We start from the raw sequence: 19299 nt of genomic DNA on the forward strand, positions 1-19299 counted from the left end.
TTCAGTGAACTGTGATTACAAAATTATAGTTTGGGCAAAAATTATTTCATGTAATGGAAATTTCAATACTCAAAGCTCAGAGTTTTGGCTTTAATAAGCCATTTAATTTAATCTTAATTTTAAAAGGGCGGAGACTGATGACTGTTGCTAAAACAGGAACTAGACTTGGAGGTTATCTTACTTTTAAACATTATCAGGGAAGCATGAATGTGACTGATCCCGGGAGAGCTGTATGCGCTAGTCACACAGGGGGAGATGCAGTTAGAGCCATGCTTTCCCTGCTTATGAGTGTCCAGGAGTTTAGAATTTAGGGACACCAGAGCCTCTCCCTGTCCCCTGTGCTCAAGGCTTACAGTGTGGAAGTCACACTCAGTAGAGAAACAAACATTAAGTCAAACATTCAGCAGCTGTTTCAGGGTTAGGGCCATGCGATGCTTCCAGCCCACACCTGAGGGCACAGACCAGTGCCTTGCCATTCTGGAATTTCTTATAGGAGATGGAGAGGACCGTGAAGCTGCTGTTCGATAACCTTGCCCTCCTCCCCACCTCTTTCTTCCCAATTCTGGTTTGCGGAAGTCTTTGTGTGAAGGTACCACGGAGGCGGAGGCGTAAAACACAACTGTGATTTCAGCATTCAGAGATCCAGAAGTCTCCAGGACAGTGGAGAAACATTGATCTCCTCATGGTACAGAATGATGCTTATGCCAGGCAGGTGTGAAGGGCAGTGCTGAAGCGATGGTCTTCGCAGGAGCCAGACCACAGGTTCCTACTTCTACTCTCTGTGTCTTTTGTGTCTGAGTCTCTGCTTTCTGATGAGTAGAACACAAAGGCACTTGGGAAGTTTCTGCATGGAAAGCGCCTCTTGGATCGCGAGTTTTTGAAGAATTTTAGCTACACTTCTCTTATTATTCTCATGTCTTGTTTTGCCAGTCTATGGCTTCTCCTGGTCCTTCCCCTTTCACCCTTCCCTTCTATGCCAAAACCTACTCATTCTTGTATGATTTTGGCCTACCGAGAGCGGCTAGCCATCCAAGCACTCAGTGAACACCCGCTGACCATAAACATCACTAATAGAGTCCAGACGATAACACTCATAATCCCCTAACTGTTAGACAGCACATTTAAGAGACTACACCCAGGAGGTGGGGGCATCTACTCTGATCTCTAGTTGGCCTAGAAGGGCCTTCCCAGAGCCAATGGCTGTCTGGCACACATCCCACACACTGCACAACTGTGACACTGGATTGTGCGCCACTGCAGCTACGTACAAGCGCTTTCGTGGTACAACAGGAATTTCACAGTTTTCTGGGACTCCCCCAGAGAAGAAAATTACAACCCGCGACCGTGCTCCACCTCTGTATCTCCACAGCCCTGCCCCCAATGACCTATCAGCCTCGGAATTCTCCCTGGACCACAAATGGGATCAACAGCAGCGTGAGTGGAAAGACAGACTGTGTCGGGGGGTAGGGGACCCATATTTTCTGGGAAAGCAGAAGAAAACGGACAGAGTGAGGGAGTGAGGATATCCCCAGAAATGGAGCAGTCACACACAGAACTGTGAACATGTGAGGCAGACACTCAGCTTGGGGCTGAGCAACAGGTGATGGGAACCCCCGGTACCGTCCATGCTTGGCAATGTCACCTTCCATCTTATAATAGTGAGCACCAAGGCACACATGTGACATGCTTAGCATAGACCTCGGCAGACAGTGCATGGTCAATAAACGTCTTTAAAGCGTGTCTAACCCTTGGGAAAGTACAGTGTAGACTAAGCATGGAGAAGAAAATAAGGTGACGCCCATTATCATACAGAGCAACCACTGCATCCACATTTGCATATTCAAAAGCAGACTGGAACCTCTAGGATGCACAAGGACGGTGTTTGCACAAACGGTGTAACTGTCCTGGCGGGTGAGAGGTTCTGGAGTCAGACGCACTACCATTGTGCCACGAGGTCACAGGTGACATCTTCTAGAGACATTTATGCCCCTCTTTTTGGTTGTCAGATTAATGGACTCCAAAGAATTGAAAAACAATTCCCAGGAATCCCGCATTGGTGGAAGGGGGAGGCTGAAGAGCCGGCCAGGGGAGGACCTGTTCTGACAGGCTACACAGCCATGCTTACGTCTTCTCATTTTTGTTTGATCTTTCCTATAAACGTGACATTGCTACAGAAAAAGCTGAGAAAAGCTGGCAGTTCTCTTCTTAATTTGACCAAATTAGCTGAATCCATTTTCCTTGATCAATGTGCTTACTAATTTAAGAATTGGCAGGTTTATTAATAGAACTGCCTCATAACAATGTCAGAATAAAATATAGATAAAACAATGATTTCTGAATCCTACTCTATCTGTTCCTCCCTCTCTTCCCCTTCTTTCCCTCTTCCCCTCACTTCTGTCCTCTCTCTCCTTTTCCCTCCTTCCTCCCATGCCTCCCTCCCTCATCTCACTCTTTTCCATCCTCCCTCCTTTTCTCTCCTCCCTCCCTCTCTTTCCTTGTCCTCTTCCCCTCCCCCATCCTCACCCTCACCCCAGCCTCTGGGAGCCACATTCACACATCAAATCACTTGATCCCATTTCTTAGTGGCAAATTTCTTCAAGTAAAAGAGAGGGAGGTAGAGAGGGAGTCTTTTACTCACGATGTGGGGTAGCGGGGACCTGAGAACCTGAGGGTTTGGACAGGCGTGTACTGGGCACGCTCAGTCAGTGGGTAATTCTTGCTTTCCTTTGGTGTTCCTTTAATGTCACATCAGGGGTTATAAAAACGGGACAATACTAAGAATGCTCCAAATTCAGCAATCAGGGAACTGATTAGCGAAACAAGCCGTGTAGCCCACCATTGGGGAAGGGTTAGTGGGAGCTCATACTCAACCTACAGACTGAAGCTAAACCGAAAGGCAAGCGCGCCCCGCGGGGGCGAGAGCTGCTTGTCTTTCCATGTGTTATGTTGCTTCTCAGGATGGAGCAGAGGTCAGCAGAGAACATTTGGCTTTCGTGTGCTCAAATGTGGAAGGGACATTTCCCTACCGATACCGACATTCGTCCATTTGCCTCCCTGAGAGGTTACCAGTCCGACACACTGTGGGGAAAGGCAAACTCTTACTTTCTTCCGAGAGGTCGTTCTCCTCCGCTTCTCTCTCCATCTCTTTACACCAGCCTTCCATCCTCTTCGTCTCCGTGTGCAGCAATTTCAGGAACCATGAGCCGTCCCTTCGACACGGAGACATCCTCCCGGTCTCCACTGTGTCCAGTGATGGCTCCAGCCAGGGGTCGGGTGGGGGCAGGGTGGCAGTGTCCACCTGTGTCCTGTAGTCCTCCCTGTAACTGAAGAGGCCCTGCGTCCGCACAGTCCTCAGCGCCCCGTACTGGGTCGGGGTGCTGGGCTCCGAATGTCGCTGGAAGGAGGATCCGAACTGCAGGCCCTTGTCCTCCATGGTGATGTGTCCAGGGAAGCCCTCCAGCTCTAGGTCAGCCTGGACAGCCGCCGTGACGCTGTTTGAGCGCTTGAAACGACCGTGCCTGGAAAAGGAGGGAAGGAGAGAGAAGAGATGTTGCCTTGTTCCCAGACCCTTTGTGGGACACTCCCGGACCTCAGCTACACCCACTGGCACGTTCATCTTGTGGTGCTCCAGTGTCACGGTAAGGAACACAGGGTGTGACAACTGAATGGACTTCCACGTCTACCGAACTCAAATTCTAGGTACCACCCATCTGCCATTGAAGCGTTCTGGGTGGGAGGGAGCGGCATGCCGAGGCCACCTTCTGCATAGCTCAGTGGTTCTCAACCTTCCTTTTGCCATGATCCTTTAATACAGTTCTCACGTTGTGGTGACTCCCCCGCAATAATATGTTTCTTTGCTACTTTATAACTGTAATTTTGTTATTGTTATGAATCACAATGTAAATATCTGCTCTTCAGGAGACCTGATAAGGGACCCCCAAAGGGGTCGAGACCCAAGCTTGGAGAACCACTAACCTAGAGACATGCTGTGTTTATGACCTGCGGCTTATATATAAAGCAGTGCCCTCTGTACATCTTTAGGTTATAATCTGAATTTCTTTGCAGTTCAGATCTTTCCTGTTCGGTCCTGAGACCCTTCTGGGAAGACTTCCCCCAGCACCGTCCTTAGGAGAGGGCGCCTGCAACTTTCAGGGTAGAACCTGGTGCTTTTTGCTGCTGTGTAGTTGGCAAGTATTTTCTTTACTACAAGGGAAATAATTTTCCTTCACTGCTTCAAAATGACATCATCTAGCTGGGCGTGGCAGCACATGCCTTTAATCCCAGCACCGGGGAGGCAGAGGCAGGCAGATCTCTGTGAGTTTGAGGCCAGTGTGGTCTACAAGAGCTAGTTCCAGGACAGCCCAGGCTACACAGAGAAACCCTGTCTTGAAAAACCATGCACATATACATATAAAAATAATAATGTCACAGATACACATTTGTGTTCTATCCTTTTAGGTAAAACTCTTGAAGAGAGACAATTTCAGGACGTAGCTGACATCTGGCTTGCTCTCTTCCTCCTTCCCCTCCTTCTGCCTGCCTGTGTTTCTCCTCTTTCTCCCTTCTTATTTCCAGCAGCGTGAGGTGAGAAGCAAGTCTGCTCTCCCTTCAGCCTAATCTCCTTTTGAAAATGGATTCTGGATAAAGGACTTTGACCTTCCAGGGCTCAGAGCTATGATGCTATTTTAATAGGTGGTGAATTACTTTGAAAAGAATTATTCCCTTCCTCTTAAAAAAAACAAAAAACCAAAACAAGACACGACCCATGTTCATTCAGACTTGAGCGACATAAACAGGCAGGGTATAAATGAATGGCCTGTCTCTGCAGGCAGAAGGAATGACTGACAGCCAGTGTGGGGTTGAGCTGGAATCGTGCAGCCCTGAGCTTAGCTAGCGGCTGGAGGGGGGGAGGCACAGCCACCCTGAAGGGGGAGTTACCGCTTCTCGTCTTCTACTTGCACACCAACAGAGTGGTACTCCCGTAGGCCTCGGCTCTCCGTGTCAGAATCCGTGGCTGTTTCTACCTAATTCAACACAGAACATCTCACGTTAGACCCGAGGCAGGAGATCTGGTCAGCGACTATTTTCTTCTTGTTCATTTGCTGTAATTAATTGTGCATTTGTTTAATCAAAGCAGAAATGCACTTGACCCAGTAGAAACAGAAAGGGGGACTGAGAGAGAGGGAAAGAGAAAGAGAGAGAGAGAGGAAAAGGGCATTTAGGGTATTTATGTGGCTACTGGGTTTCATTCAATTTTTACATAACTACTTGAACTCAAGGTTGCTCTTGAGCCTTTTAGACATATGTAGATCAAACTGCTTAGTTCAACTTAGGCAAAAAAAAAAAAGTCTCTGCTGACGGCATGTCACAGGACGTGAAAGCTTGTATCACACTCCACAGTGAAGAAGGTGAGGACGGGGTGAGCCAGACACAGCTAACAATGACAAATCAGCCATTTAGGATGAGTGTACTGATGACTGCAGCTGCACACAGAACGACACAGGAGGGACAGATGAGGGCACCTCCGGGGAAGCCTTGTGGGATGGCCGGCAGGCTGCTCACGGTGACAACAGAGACAGGTATCCTGAAGAGACTCCTTACTATGGCCCTGTTGGCTAGGAAGTCCCCCCAACCCACCAGGCATTGGAATGCCTGTCAGCCACGAGAAGCTGTTACTCAAGGGACCCCGGAGCAGGAAGTTCTGTGAAGCCAAGGCTGGTGAAGCTGTGGAGATTCTTCCAGGCACCAGACAGCCTCCTCTTTTCCCACAGCACCGTCTGAGGCATCTCCAGGACTGCTGAGCCCAAATTCAGATGTCATAATAGAAAAACACATTTTCTTAAAAATTTAAGTCCCTACCAGGAAGTAGTCAACACCTCGCCACTGTACCCTGTGTGTTTAGGAGGAGAAACCAGGCCTGGCTGTGATCTGTGGCGGCTCCTCCAGGCCTCATGAGCCCAGGGGACGCGGAAGTCATGTTTGTGTCTAATTTGCTTGACCAGGAGCCAGATACTTCCTAAGCGTTGTTGCTTATCTTCCACACAAAGACCCCAGGGCTGTTCCTAGAGGACCAGGGAAGGCGAGTAGCTTGCCCAAGGGCACTCAGCTTAGTGGAGGCAGTGCCAGGATTCCAGCCCAGGTGCCCGTGACCTCAGAGCTCTGCTCTGTACCCCTCATGGCCACGGGGAGTCTCAGAGCTGCTGCATTTCTTATCAAAGGGTGGAGGCTGGAGACTTCCTGTCCCTGTGGGACAGCTTCACAAGGAAGGAGAGGCTTGAGGAGCAATCTGTGCTGCCAGGTTCCGACAGCTGGAAGGAGGGAGGGATCAGATTCAGGAAGAACATTCTGGAATGACAACCCTGACCTTCCTGTTAGGGGTCCCTATTCTGCCTTCTACTTGTAAGTGGCCATGGCCCTGTTCAATTGTATGTGCCTTGCTGGACATGAAAATCACTGACACTTCACACAAAGACCTTATTATAAATATGTTTAAAATTCTATGTCAGGATATGGGGGCTACCACTTATTCATTCATTCATTTTGCCAGGGACAGAACTCAGGGGCTCTGCATACACTAGGCAAACACTCTCCTGCTGAATTCCATCCCAGCTCTACCTTGTGTTTTAACTATATGCCATTCTGTGCTGTGAATGAACTCAATTGACCTATTTAGTCTTCAATGGAGGGAGAATTTCGGTGAGGTCTAGCTTTCTTTCATGGTTCATGATGATTCTTATAAACATACTTGAGCAGTCTTTCAGGAACATCTTCATATGCCCTGTGGCTGTTGAGTCATTTTTTTACAGCTTTTGAAGATTTTGCCACTTATTTTCTTGAGACATGGTCTTACTGGTCACTCAGCCTGGTCTCAAACTTATGATTCTCTTGCCTCAGTCTCGCAAGTTCTGGATGATAGGCATGCACTTCCGTGCCTGGATTTATATCACTAAATGCGAGCGATGAATAAGGTGAGCGGCATAAATCAACATGTATCCTTTCAGGGAGATTTCGAAGTGGAAACAGCACTTTTGTCATAAAAATATTGAAAATAGTTGTCTAATTTACTTTACTCCTGGGAATTCAGCTGAAAGAGACGGTAATACATTCTGACCCATGTGAGGTCTCCATCATAGTATTATTTGTAAGGGGAAATATAGGAAAATAGAGGCTGTGGAAGGACTCTCCAGTAAATCATTATTTAGTCATGATGATGGATGCCCTGCAATTATTTAAATGATGGTTGTAAAGTTAAAAATACAAAAAATGGTTTTGATGGAATTAGACTAAAGTGCAGGGATTGGCAGGCATCATTGGCCACAGTGTTAGGAGACATACATATATGCCTACATGTCCACACACACACACACGCACACACACAGATACACACACAGACACAATCATGCACACACAGAGAGACATATCCTACACAGTGAATAAAGAATGATAGCCAGGTAGAGGTGGCACACGTCTTTAATCCCAGCACTCTGGAGGCAGAGGCAGGTCGATCTCTTGAGTTCGAGGCTAGACTGGTCTGCAGAGTGAGTTCCAGGACAGCCAGGGCTACACAGAGAAACTCTATCATGAAAAACAAAACACAAACAAAATGAATGATACCCCAGGTCCCCCAAATTTTCCTTATAATGCAAGTCACTTTTAGGGTGACCTAGAAAGGCAGAGTTTCTGGACCCCTGAACTCTGCTCAAGCTAGCTTTAGTTCTGTTAAATTTTTGCTTCTTTGTTTAAAAATGTGGAAATATCCAATACCTCCCAGGACAAAGACAGTGCGGAGATTGGTCTGAAGCAAACGCTACCACTTTTCAGTGCCACTGAGGACCCTCAGCAGGGTCAAAGGGATGTGCCCTGGGTGAGTTCGGCCAGTTTGATAGAAGGTTTAGTATGAAACCACTGTAGAAAATGAAGCTATCTGTGGTAGGAGGGAAAGGTGGAAGGGCTGTGACAACATGTACCCCAAAGGAGTTCAAGATCTGCCAACATCAGAAACCCAGAGAGGAGAAACTCAGGATGGGGGAGAGCTACTGGGATCACAGGGAAGAGAAACCAAGGAGCCTCCTGAGGAAACCTGATTACCAGTGTGGGTAAATTTAAAACATGGCACAACATGCCTGCATATAGTCATGTCTACAAGATCCGCCTAGGATGGAGCACTAATCCAGAGAATGATGGAGAGTAGAGCCCTTCTGAGTGACTCTGGGGGCAGAAGCTGTATGGGGGTAGGAGCTCCCCAATAAACAGTGAAGAATCGCACATAGGCAAGTAATTCTGAGGTGACTGAGGTGCCTTTACACTCCCAGGGATGGCTACTCCCAGGTCTTGCCAGGCTGTATATAGAGGGCAGTAGTGAGCTGGAGCCATGAGGATAGGGTGAGCATGGCCCTGTGGTATGTGATCTGCTTGAGACATAAGGGATTCGATGGGTTTGATGGAGATGGTCTACGTGTGTCTCTGGGTGTGTGCATGTATGTCTGCATGCCCAAGCGGGATGGTAATAGGGCCAAAGTCGAGGCGTTCTTTCCTGTGCCCACGTTTTCTCTCACACCAGACCAGGGTTGGCACCAAACTTCAGCAAAGCCGCCCCAGTCTGAACCTGAACTGCTGCTGGATTCTAAGGTGGAAGCCCCGAGTATTGAGACTGCTCAGGAGTACACCTGAGCTTCCATCTGCAATCTTCGCTCTCCAAACAAGCTCTTTGGGCTCGCTCTTGTAAGTCTTCTTTGGAGCAAGGCAGATGTATTATTGCTTTTGAGATTAAACTCATTGTTTCCTTCAGGGGCCCAGCCTAAGTCCAGGAGCGAAGCAGGATGTCTTATTGAGGAGTTTGAGGGTTCCAACACAACAGCGGTGGGAGCAGTGTGTGCTTGTGTGTGTATGTGTGTATATGTGTGTGTGTGTGCGTGCGCACATACACACATGCCATGTACTGAATACAGGGTAGACATAGTCAGTGGGCCCCTCACCAGAAATTATCACAAGGCTTCCTGAGGTGCTGGTCATTGTGACAGCTTGGGAAGGACCTTGTGGCTACTGTCCCCATATCAGAGGGATGCCCAAGCCCATGGGTACGAAGACTTCCTGCCTTCTACCGAGGCAGTTTCACAAGCCCATATGGTCACACAAAATGAAGACCTTGCCACAACAGACACTCTGTAAATGGATAAAACCAAAAACCAAAACCAAACCACAACAAACAAACAAACAGGAAAGGATTAAGTAGGCCTGCCATGGTGAAGAGAGAGGGAGTCAGATGACAGATGGCTCATGGTCCAGTGACCTGTGATGGCTCTTCAGAGGAACAGCCTCTTCTTCTCAGCCCAGGACTGGTACGTCAGCTCCAGGTCTGGGCTAAATCCAGAGCTCTCAAGAACTGATGCCATGCCGAGGCTGAATTTACCCTGTAGGGTCCAGCCATCTAAGGCACCGGGGGTGTGGAGTACATGTTTAGTCTATGCTGAAAGGGAGGACAGGGTGACAGATGCGGCCACATAAAGAGCAGAGCCCAGCAGGCTCCATTGCGATCCTGGAGCTAAATCTAACAGTGTTCTTTTATTTTTAATTATGTGCATGTGTGTGCATGTGTGCACATGAGTACAGTGCCTGTGGGGGCCAGAGGTGTTGCCTCTCTCAGCGTTGCTCTAGGCTACTGAGAGTTGTCTGACGTGCTCCTATCCTCCACAAGAGCAGTGCATGCTCTGAACCACAGAGTCGTCTCTCCAGGCCCTTGGATCCTAGTTTTGACCGTATAGGGTCAGGTGATATCTGCAGACCAGGAGCAGTTACTCTGGGAGCCAATGGGCCGTAACGCTCACTAGAGGGCAACATTTACCAACTGGACACTGTGTGTATTTGCGGGCTCTACCCAAGTTTCCCCAGGGAAGGAAGGTTCTGGATGTGGTGGTTTGAAAGAAAATGGTCCCTGAAGGAAGTGAGACTGTTAGGAGATGTGACCTCGTTGGAGGCAGTGTCTCACTGTGGGGCAGGCTTTGAGGTCTCTTCTCTTAAGCGTCACTCAGTGTGACAGTCAGTCGACTTTCTGTTGCCTCTGAGTCAAGATGTAGCACTCTCGGCTCCAGCACCATATTTGCCTGCATGGCCACCATGCTCACCGCCATGATGATAATGAACTGAACCTCTGAACTATAAGGGTGCCACCCCAACTAAACGTTTCCTCTATAAGAGTTGCTGTGATCATGGTGTCTCTTCACAGCAATAGAACCCTAACTAAGACGCTGGGTAATTAGGGAATGGTCTGGGCTAGGCAGGAAGCAGTGCCCTTCAGAGCTGGACGCTGTGTTGATGGCCCTTCCCGATATGCCAAGGACAGAGTAAGGCTGTTCCTGGGTCAGGCGGGTTGGATGATCCCAGCAGGGTACATGAAGAATGCTAAGGCAGGCTGCTTTGGTACAGCATTGCTTTCCGGTCTACTTTCAATTCTCCGGGCAGCATAGCTCTGTCAGGGATGTGGGAGGCGACTCCCTGGGCTTCATCCATTATGGTGGCCCTCACAGCCGTGTGCTCTCAGGCAAGGCACTGACCCTCCCTGCTCAGCTGTGTCCCCTCCATTGGTTGGGAATGACACTTGGTCCATAGGGTCACTAGTGAGGGTTAAGGGAAGCTATGTTGGAGAGCTAGGAGCAGGGACACAGCGGTATTTACTTGTTTCTATCTGCTTCATGTCTCCCGAGCATCGGCTGGTCTCTAGGACCTGGGTGTTTATGAATCTCTTTCACTTTGAAAGGCTACTTCTCTGAGACTCTACTCTTACTGGTGGAGCTGGGACCTGGCCATGTCTCCTTGTTACCCTGACATTTGTGTTTCTTCCACTATATTTTGAGTTCTGCTTTCCAACTGATTTTTATCTAGACACTTATGAAGATCCAGGTTCATGGGATTCCTTTTCTTTCTCCACTGAGAAAAGAAGTTGAGCGAATTTACCAACCGGTGTCACGGCGCTCACACGTGTCTCCACTGAGCATCCACCCACCAAAAACGAACATCCACTCCAAACCCAACAAGGAACTGAGAGCTCGCTATGTGCCAGGCACTGTGCTAGGTGCTGGGGTACCAAGAGGCAGGAGGCACGGGCCCAGCCTCCATAGAACACAGTGGGAGAGGATGGTGCCTGGAAACATTCACAGAGGCGGAGACTCAGTCAGAGGTATGCGGGGTCCAGCTGCGAGGAGGAACCACTGTGTGTGAGCTCGGGTGCGGGCCCAGCTATGAGGAGCACCAGGAAGTCTGTGTCCATTCGGAGCATGGTGTCCATCTCTATGAGCTCCTGAAATGGCACCCACCCCTTTTTAGCTGTGCAGAGGTGAGCCTTTCTCCTCAGAGTGGACCACAGATGGACAACTGTGGCCAAGAACCCCAGGGGGAGTTGGAAGACCTGGTAGGGAACGTGACCTGGTATCTTTGGAGAACTCTGGCTGTGCTCCAGATGGGCCTATGGACAGAGAAACGGCGAATGTCCCACACTCCTCAGGTTTCTAGGACCCCTCGGGCTTACTAGTTCTGTGGGGTCGGGGTAGAGTTACTCCTAAGGGTTGGCAAGGGTTGTGAAGCACCCAGCAGAGTTCCTGGCACATAGAGCCAGGACGGAGAGCTGACAAGAGCAGTCATATGAAGAATCCAAAGAAGAGAGAGAGAGAAGAAAAAAAAAAAACACTTCATGCGAACTTGGATTTGGAGTTGTTGGATACTTACATCTGACCTTGGGTAGGGTTGATGATCAGGGAATTCAGAATCCTAAACAAAACAATGAAGCCACAGTGTGGAGACCTGGCTCAAGGACCCAGGCAGGTGGGCGGACACCTCCCTGGTTTCTGCATGCCCCTCCCAGCCCCAGTCCTGTATGGGGCCGTCACTTCCACCTCTGTGTACCTCGTCCTTGCAGTATGTGTGTGTGTGATTAATCATGATTTTAAAGTCTGCCAGACACAGGCTGAGCAGAGGTGTAAAAAGCAAGAGGCAAATGGCGTCAGCAAAGCTTGGCCCATGCAATCAGGTCCACTAGGGCTTGGAGGAGGCCACTTGAGACCGCTCCTATTGTGTATTGGGTGCTTCGCTAAACCCAAGCCAGGCCCCCTGGGTCAGCTGAGGAGTAGCAGGGATAGCCAGGTTGGCAGGCCTCATGGGATGGTGGGGCACCCTCACAAGGTCTGCAATAACAAGGTGCCGCTCTTCTATGTAGAGGTCTCTGGGACGGAGGGCCGTGTGAGAAAGGGCCCCGCTGCACATGGCCCCCTCTGGCCACACCCTTAGCTCACACCACAGTGCTTGGATCTGTTTGCCCCTTTGTTCCCCACACTCTTTGAGGACTGAGATGTTACAACAAGTCATTGTGACGGATCCCCTCAGCCCCTTTAAAGATCTCTGCATAATCTATCCAAATCATCTACCTAGCGGTCAGCCCTGATGACCACACCTCTGGGGAGTGTCCCTAGGTATCTGGGCAGCACATGAATCTCATCTCTGTGGGCTCTGCTCTGGGGTCTGTCATGCTGCAGCAGGCACAAGCAGCCTCTCAGCCTTACTGTCCCGCTTCTGTTTTTAGGGGCTGTGACTTGAATTTTGACTCAGCCTACACCGTCGCCAGAGAGGGTGGTCAGGGAAGACTACCTGGACCCCGATGGAGGAGCAGCGGCTCTTGAGGAGTTCTTCAGCCTTGGATACCAGGATGGCCTTGTCACTGGTCCTTGTGGAGCCGCTCTGTGCCTCAGTGGCATGGCGCTGAGCCGCAGCTGTTTCCAGAGCCAGATTCATGGCCTTGTTGCTGTCCAGACTGTCCATGGAGTTGTAGAGGCCACGGCTATCTTGGGTCCATGGGGACATCCTCTGGGCCCGGCTGTCCTGGTAGGCATCCTGTGTCGATTCTGTGCTGCTCTGGGCCGTCACTGAAATCAGAGGCTTGGAGGTGGTCCGTGGAGGCACCGGGGGAGGCGTCTTCTTGTAATTCGTGTAGGAGACGGCTATGAGAGAAGAAGGCTCAGTCAGTCAGCTGAATTCCTCCATGAAGACAGCCTACATCACTGACGTACATGCTCTCACAGCCCAGCCTGTCTGTTTCTGGACATCTGACCTTAGAAAGTCAGGCTTTCTAAGGTTGGGCTTAAAGATATCCGTGTGTGTGTATATATATGTAACAACAGAAGACATTATAAAAGGACCTAGGTACCCAGCAACACAAGTTAGAAATGTCTCTCTCTCTCTCTCTCTGTGTGTGTGTCTATGTGTATGCAGGACAGAACACTCTACACTGTTGATTTCACAGACATCATGGTGTTGTGCTAACCCCCCTTTTACCACACTAGAGAAGCAGGCAGGGCCCAAAATCAGAGTCAAAAATGCAATGCCCACACGGAATCACTGGTGTGAGAAGCCAGTGTCAGTCAAACTTGTTGCTGAGTGACAATATTTGCAGTGCTCTCTCCCGACTGTATTTTCTAAACAAAACAAAACAACCAAAATCTTTATAAGGAGTCGTTATTTAGCACCGACAAATGAAATGGGCGAGCTCATCATGGCAGGGTGCTCAAGCTGGTGAGCGGGAGGTCTGAAATTTTAAAAAGAGCGCGGAGGAAGAGTCAGGAGGGAAACTGGTAGAGAGACAGGGGGCACAATTCAGGTTGAGCCTTGTCTGCCCCAGAGGAAACACCTGAAGTCCCTTTTCTTTTCCTTAAAGCTCTTTTGCTAGCATGGATCCCTTTCTTAAGGAGCATTAGTAAACGCACAAACATTTTAGGTACCATTTTCAGATTCGGATATGTACACGGAAGGAGTCTTTTCCATCCATGCTGACATCATCCCTGCCACCTTTCACAAATAAGACTGCCTCACCCTCCACTCCCTCGACCCCAAGTTCCCAGGCTTGGAAGGTCCATGCTATTGCCCGCATGGCTGTTTCGATTCACCCCGTGGGACAGCATTCCCCTTGGAGATTTTCTAGATGTCTCTTGGAATCCAGCTCTCCCTTGCCTCACACTAAACGGGTTCTGAAGTGTGACTGATGGAGGCATCTATATGGTATCTCTTTGTCCCTCATTTCTCTGCTCCCAGAGGCTGAGGTCCATGTGACCAGGTTCCTGTGCTGGGTGGGATGTTCAGGCTCTTGAACCACAGCTCAGTCCCACATCCTACCCTCATCCCAGCTCTCTGCCCCACCCTCTGCCCCACCTTCCAGCCCCTCCTCCCAGCCCCGCCTCCCTGTCCCACCTAAGCTGTCTTTCTATTCTACTCATTCTCCTTAGAGTATTTCCTTTGCCTTACTGGCTCTGCCCTGCTTCTGACAATGCTGTCTCCCCAGATCTTTCCTAAGTCCCTCCACCAAAGTTTAGCAGCCCCATTCATCCTCTTCTTTGCAGACAAACATCTGTTGGGGTCTGGGCTCTTTTTTGTCCGGAGACGACTGACCATGATTTCCTCTATGGCCCATGGATGGAACAGAATTTCAGCCCATATTTGCTGAAGACCCAATAACCTCACAGTGAAGCTAAAGTCACCAAGCATAAAACCATAGGGATCCTGAAGCTTAATTCTAAAACAGGACTGCTGTGCACTCAGCGTGGGGACAGAGCAAAGCCACATGCCTCCAAAGGTGATTTTTCTTTTTGTCTATAAAGATTTTGGGAATTGGTTTGCGCCTCTCAGATAATGAAGGTAAAAGGCCTAACCATTTTAAAGCTCCTTCGGAACAGGTTTGGGGGGACAATGGAAAAAAACTACCACAAGTTCCCATGTGGGATTCCTGGAAAAGGCAAGGTGCAGCTAGGAAACAGATCAGGGTAGAGAGGCTGGCGGTGGCTAGACACACTGCTGGTGGGTACTGCCTGTGGCCTCTCTGAGTCTCCACGGGGTGATGTGTGTCCAGGAGAGCAGAGGCGGGGTACAAGGGGCAATGGTGAGACTCTGTAACAGGGTCCAGCTTCAGAGGTCAGTGTGAAAAGGAAGGTCACCCACTCAAGCCTTGGATGAGCTGGGCTCTTGCATGTGGATTCATCAGCCTGGTCACTGGCAGCTTCTTAGGGGTTGGGACAGAAACAGGCAGGGGCCAGCTGCTGGGCTCTGAAAGCCTGGCTCAGAAGCCTCACACAAATAATGCTGCTATGAACATAGTTGAACAAATGCTTTTGTCATATGATAGGGCATCTCTTGGGTATATTCCCAAGAGTGGTATTGCTGGGTCCAGGGGTAGGTTGATCCCAAATTTCCTGAGAAACCGCCACACTGATTTCCAAAGTGGTTGCACAAATTTGCAGTCCCACCAGCAATGGATGAGGGTACCCCCAGCAAAGGCTATCCTTGGTGTTTTTGATTTTAGCCATTCTGACAGGTGTAAGATGATATCTCAAAGTTGTTTTGATTTGCATTTCTCTGATTGCTAAGGAGGTTGAGCATGACCTTAAGTGTCTTTTGGCCATTTGAACTTCTTCTGTTGAGAATTCTCTGTTCAAATCAGTGCCCCATTTTTTAATTGGGTTATTTAGCATTTTAACGTCTAGTTTCTTGAGTTCTTTATATATTTTGGAGATCAGACCTTTGTCTGTTGTGGGGTTGGTGAAGATCTTCTAAAAAAAAAAAAAAAGAAGCCTCACACACCAGGCTCTGTAATTGCGTCTTCGAATGGGCCACACAGGTTTTTTTGTTTTCTTTTTTTGTTTGCTTATTTGATAGACATCAATGGTCTGAAGCTGTATCTAAGATTCAGAACTACAGAAACCCTAGTTCCCAGGAAAACATCTCGACAGCATGGCTGGCATTGGTGTGCCTTGCCTGGGTTCTGGTCTCTGGCCAGATTTAAGCTGGGATGGAAGAAGGCAGGAATGTATATGTAGTGACATGTCTGAGAGGGACTGGCCCAAACCAGTAGGACACTTGGGGACAAGTCAGGTCCCACCTTTCATGCATTTACAAGGGCACAAAGCACACCTGTCAGCTACCACAGTCTCTAATTTTGCCCCATCTCTCACTTGTGAACTTGAGTGGGATTTGGGTACAGTAGACCTATCTGAGGGCAGGGCCACTACCCTGTTGCCAGCTGACTTTGAATGGGTCAGAGAAGGCCCTGAAGCACTAGGTCAAGTGGCAGGAAAACAGGGCCCTGTCCTGATGGAGCTGAATGGGTCTCCCACCCCTCTGTGTTGGAAGAACAGATGTGTACAGCTGTGGTGTGCGTGTATTTGCCTGGCATTCATTTCTGTCAGGTGGCCTTGGAAGCGTCTGGTGATGTTTTTGAGGCTAGAGATGGGGTGCTCTGGCATCCCCCAAATGGAGCCTACTGATGCTTCTGGACACCCCAGGTGTTCAGATTTACTCTATCATGGGGACGTCTTCATTCCGAATGTCAACAGTGATGAGACTGAGGACCTCAGAGGAGCCAATTACTCTTGTTTTTCTAAGCGACTCTCATGCACTGAGGTCAAGGGACATGCATGGACAGGCAAATCACAGAGGCCATGCAGCTTTGTGTCTCTGAGTAGCAATACTGATTTTTGGTAAATTTCACGCCCCCGTAGATGCTGATGGTGAAGAAGACAGAATCAAAAAGCATCAGAAATTTGCAAGTAGGGCTGGGTGTAGTGATATTTCATTTATATTTTAATAAATAAGGCCTGCCTGAAGATCAGAGAGTAAAACAGCCCCACTGGTCGTCAGCCTTACAGACCAGGCAGTGGTGACACACACTTTTAATCCCAGTAGCCACACTAGTTTGCCACAGAAACCTGGTGGTAGTGGTGCACGCCTTTAATCCCAGTTCTAGAGAAGAATATAAGATGGGAGGAGACAGCTCTCACTCAATCTCATTTTGAGATTCCTGGAGGCAGGATCGCCATTTCAGACCAAGGTAGAGGTAAGAGCCAATGGCTGGCTACTTTGCTTTTCTGACCTTCAGGTTGCACCCCAATTTCTCTCTCTGGGTTTGTATTAACCGTGCTACAGCTGAGGAGATGGCTCAGTGAGTAAGCTACTTGCCATATGAGGAATGGGTTTAAATCTTTCAGGACCCATGCAAATAAAAATCCAGGTGCAGGGAGCATGCCTATAATCCTAGAGCCCAGAAGGTATACCCAGGAACCATGGATCTAGTCAAATCAATGAGCTTCAGATTCGGTCAGAGATTCTGTCTCTAAAGATACGACGGGGGGAGGAAGGCGCCTGCCCTCTGGTTTCCACATGGCTCCAAATCCACACGCATATGCACATACACACACTGCCTACAACACGGTTGAATGGTTGTGTCTGTCCTATCTTCACACCATGCAGGAGAACATTAAACCTCCTATCAGAATGCCAAGAAAATGAAAGTTGTTTGCAGTTGACCTCTCCAGGAACCTTGAGGAAATGCTCTGATTCTACTTCATACCTATCCAAGAATGCATCCTATACCCCCGGTTTACAATGCAGAACCCACTGAGTGTGTTCAAGGAAAAACCAACACTGGAAAATCTAACTACCAAAACTCAGTTGCTTCATGGCCCTTTAGCAAATCAGCAGCATAGTTATGGGAACTCTAAGGACTGACCTCAGAGAGCCCAAACACATGCCTTCCACTGGTGACCCATTAGCTATAAAGATAGGAACCTCAAACTGGTCTTTGTACACTAGGAGCCACATAGCTTATGGGGCTAACGATTTATCAGGCGCCTCTCCCTGCCAAGCCCAGAGAAGGGCTTGCTATGCTCTAGCAGGGAGGCAGGAGCTGTGACATTTCTTGAGTGACAAGGAAGAAAATAGCTTGGCAGCTTTTGGAGCTGTGTCTGTGCACTGCCAGGCTGTGTGTCCCTGGCTCAGGCTGGGACACAAGGCCTGTGTGGAGGGGCAGAGATAATGGCTGCCTGGTGCTAGGAATGCAGTTTCAGGGGATATCCTTGCCTGGTTACAGTCAGAACATTTGAAGGGAGATCCTTCTTACTGCAGCAGTGAAGCACACAGTGCTTACCTAGAGCACACAGCTACCATACTATCCTATTAAACCTTTCTGAAAGTAAATGCAAATGCATGCATTTTTAATAGCAAGGAAGCCAACTGTACTGCAGCAAAACCACATAATCACTAATTTCCACAGTCAACCCACACCTGTGTAGTTTTGCAACCCACCGGTGACCACAGATATCGTCCCTGTGTCATCCATGGACCCATGTGAAGGGCCTGGAGATGCCAGAATCTTTCCAGCTTATACAACAGGCCCAGAAATAAATGCTGAAGCCATCACATGTGGGAGTCATGCTGTTGGCTGTTGGTTTCAGGAAACATTTTTGCAGGGCCCATGCCCCTGGCAGTGCTTTTGGACTTTAGCTTTGATACAGTTTAATATGTTTGTGATTTTGATGTCTTGGATTAATTATTGTAATTGCTTAGCATTTTGAAAATGACAGACATTGTTCAGTATCTGAAACTCACCTCTCGGTAGTGGTAGAATCAGCATGAAAGACAAGTTATGACCGTTGGACCAAAGCTGAGCCATCCCTCAAGCGTGCTATGCACACACTCTATCCTCAGCGAGGCTTCATGTACCTCCCTGCTGGTGCTATGAGGAATAACTGTATCATCCTTCCCACAGACCTGAGATGATGTGCTCTTGTGGCCTTGGAGAAACTATCCCACTCCATCTCTCTGTGCTTGTCTATGTAACTGCTAAGCAACCAGATGAGTGGTCATTATGCCATGGTCACCTAACACCTCTTATGATCCCCAACCTCAGCGAGCAAGAAGAATAAATACCACATTAGCCTGGAGCTTGGTCCAGATCCTTTACTTTTTCAGAGATTTCTACCAAGTTGCTGCATGCGTATTTATGAAATTCAATCATGAGAAAAAATTCTATCCATGCTACTAATGAGATACCTCCAAACTCCCCCCCCCCCCATGTAGCTCCAGAAGAAAGCCCACCCTCTCCACTCACACAGCACTGGGGATAGTCTCACACCAACATGGCTCCACTTGGGATGCTCACACACGCGCAGTATGACTCCATTAGGGATACCGGCACATACAATATGACTCCACATTGAACCCCTATGCACACAGTGTGACTCCATGTGGGACACAAACTTACAAGCCTGACTTCATATTGGACTAGCCAACATCTGAGAGGAGAGGCGAGTCAACCCCCTTTATTGGAAGGAAGTTAATTTGAATGAATTCTCTTTTCCTTGACGGTGACATGTCCTAGCGTTCCAAGTATATTCCACAATCAATCTACACCCAGACTCCAGGAGACCACTTCTGCATTCAAACTCAGAATGACATTTGCAAGCCAATAAGGACATTTAAAATCTGGTGTTCTGT

At 48.7% G+C, this 19299-nt stretch overlaps 1 protein-coding gene across 3 annotated transcripts in view; it reads right to left on the reverse strand.

Moving 5' to 3' along the window:
• Positions 1 to 19299, reverse strand: part of Dlgap2 (DLG associated protein 2) — a 677680-nt gene that overhangs the window by 15569 nt on the left and 642812 nt on the right. For 2 of the 3 annotated variants that reach the window (XM_057752286.1, XM_057752287.1), the window contains 4 exons: positions 12634 to 12983; positions 11719 to 11760; positions 4939 to 5024; positions 3103 to 3518 (listed from right to left, as the gene is read on the reverse strand). In XM_057752286.1, the coding sequence (XP_057608269.1) occupies positions 3103 to 3518; positions 4939 to 5024; positions 11719 to 11760; positions 12634 to 12983 (894 nt within the window). The remainder of the gene's footprint in view (positions 1 to 3102; positions 3519 to 4938; positions 5025 to 11718; positions 11761 to 12633; positions 12984 to 19299) is intronic. The other variant, XM_057752288.1, reaches the window with a different exon arrangement.

This window comes from Chionomys nivalis, chromosome 20, assembly GCF_950005125.1.
Source record: "Chionomys nivalis chromosome 20, mChiNiv1.1, whole genome shotgun sequence".
In the NCBI taxonomy this organism is placed as follows: Eukaryota; Metazoa; Chordata; class Mammalia; order Rodentia; family Cricetidae; genus Chionomys; species Chionomys nivalis.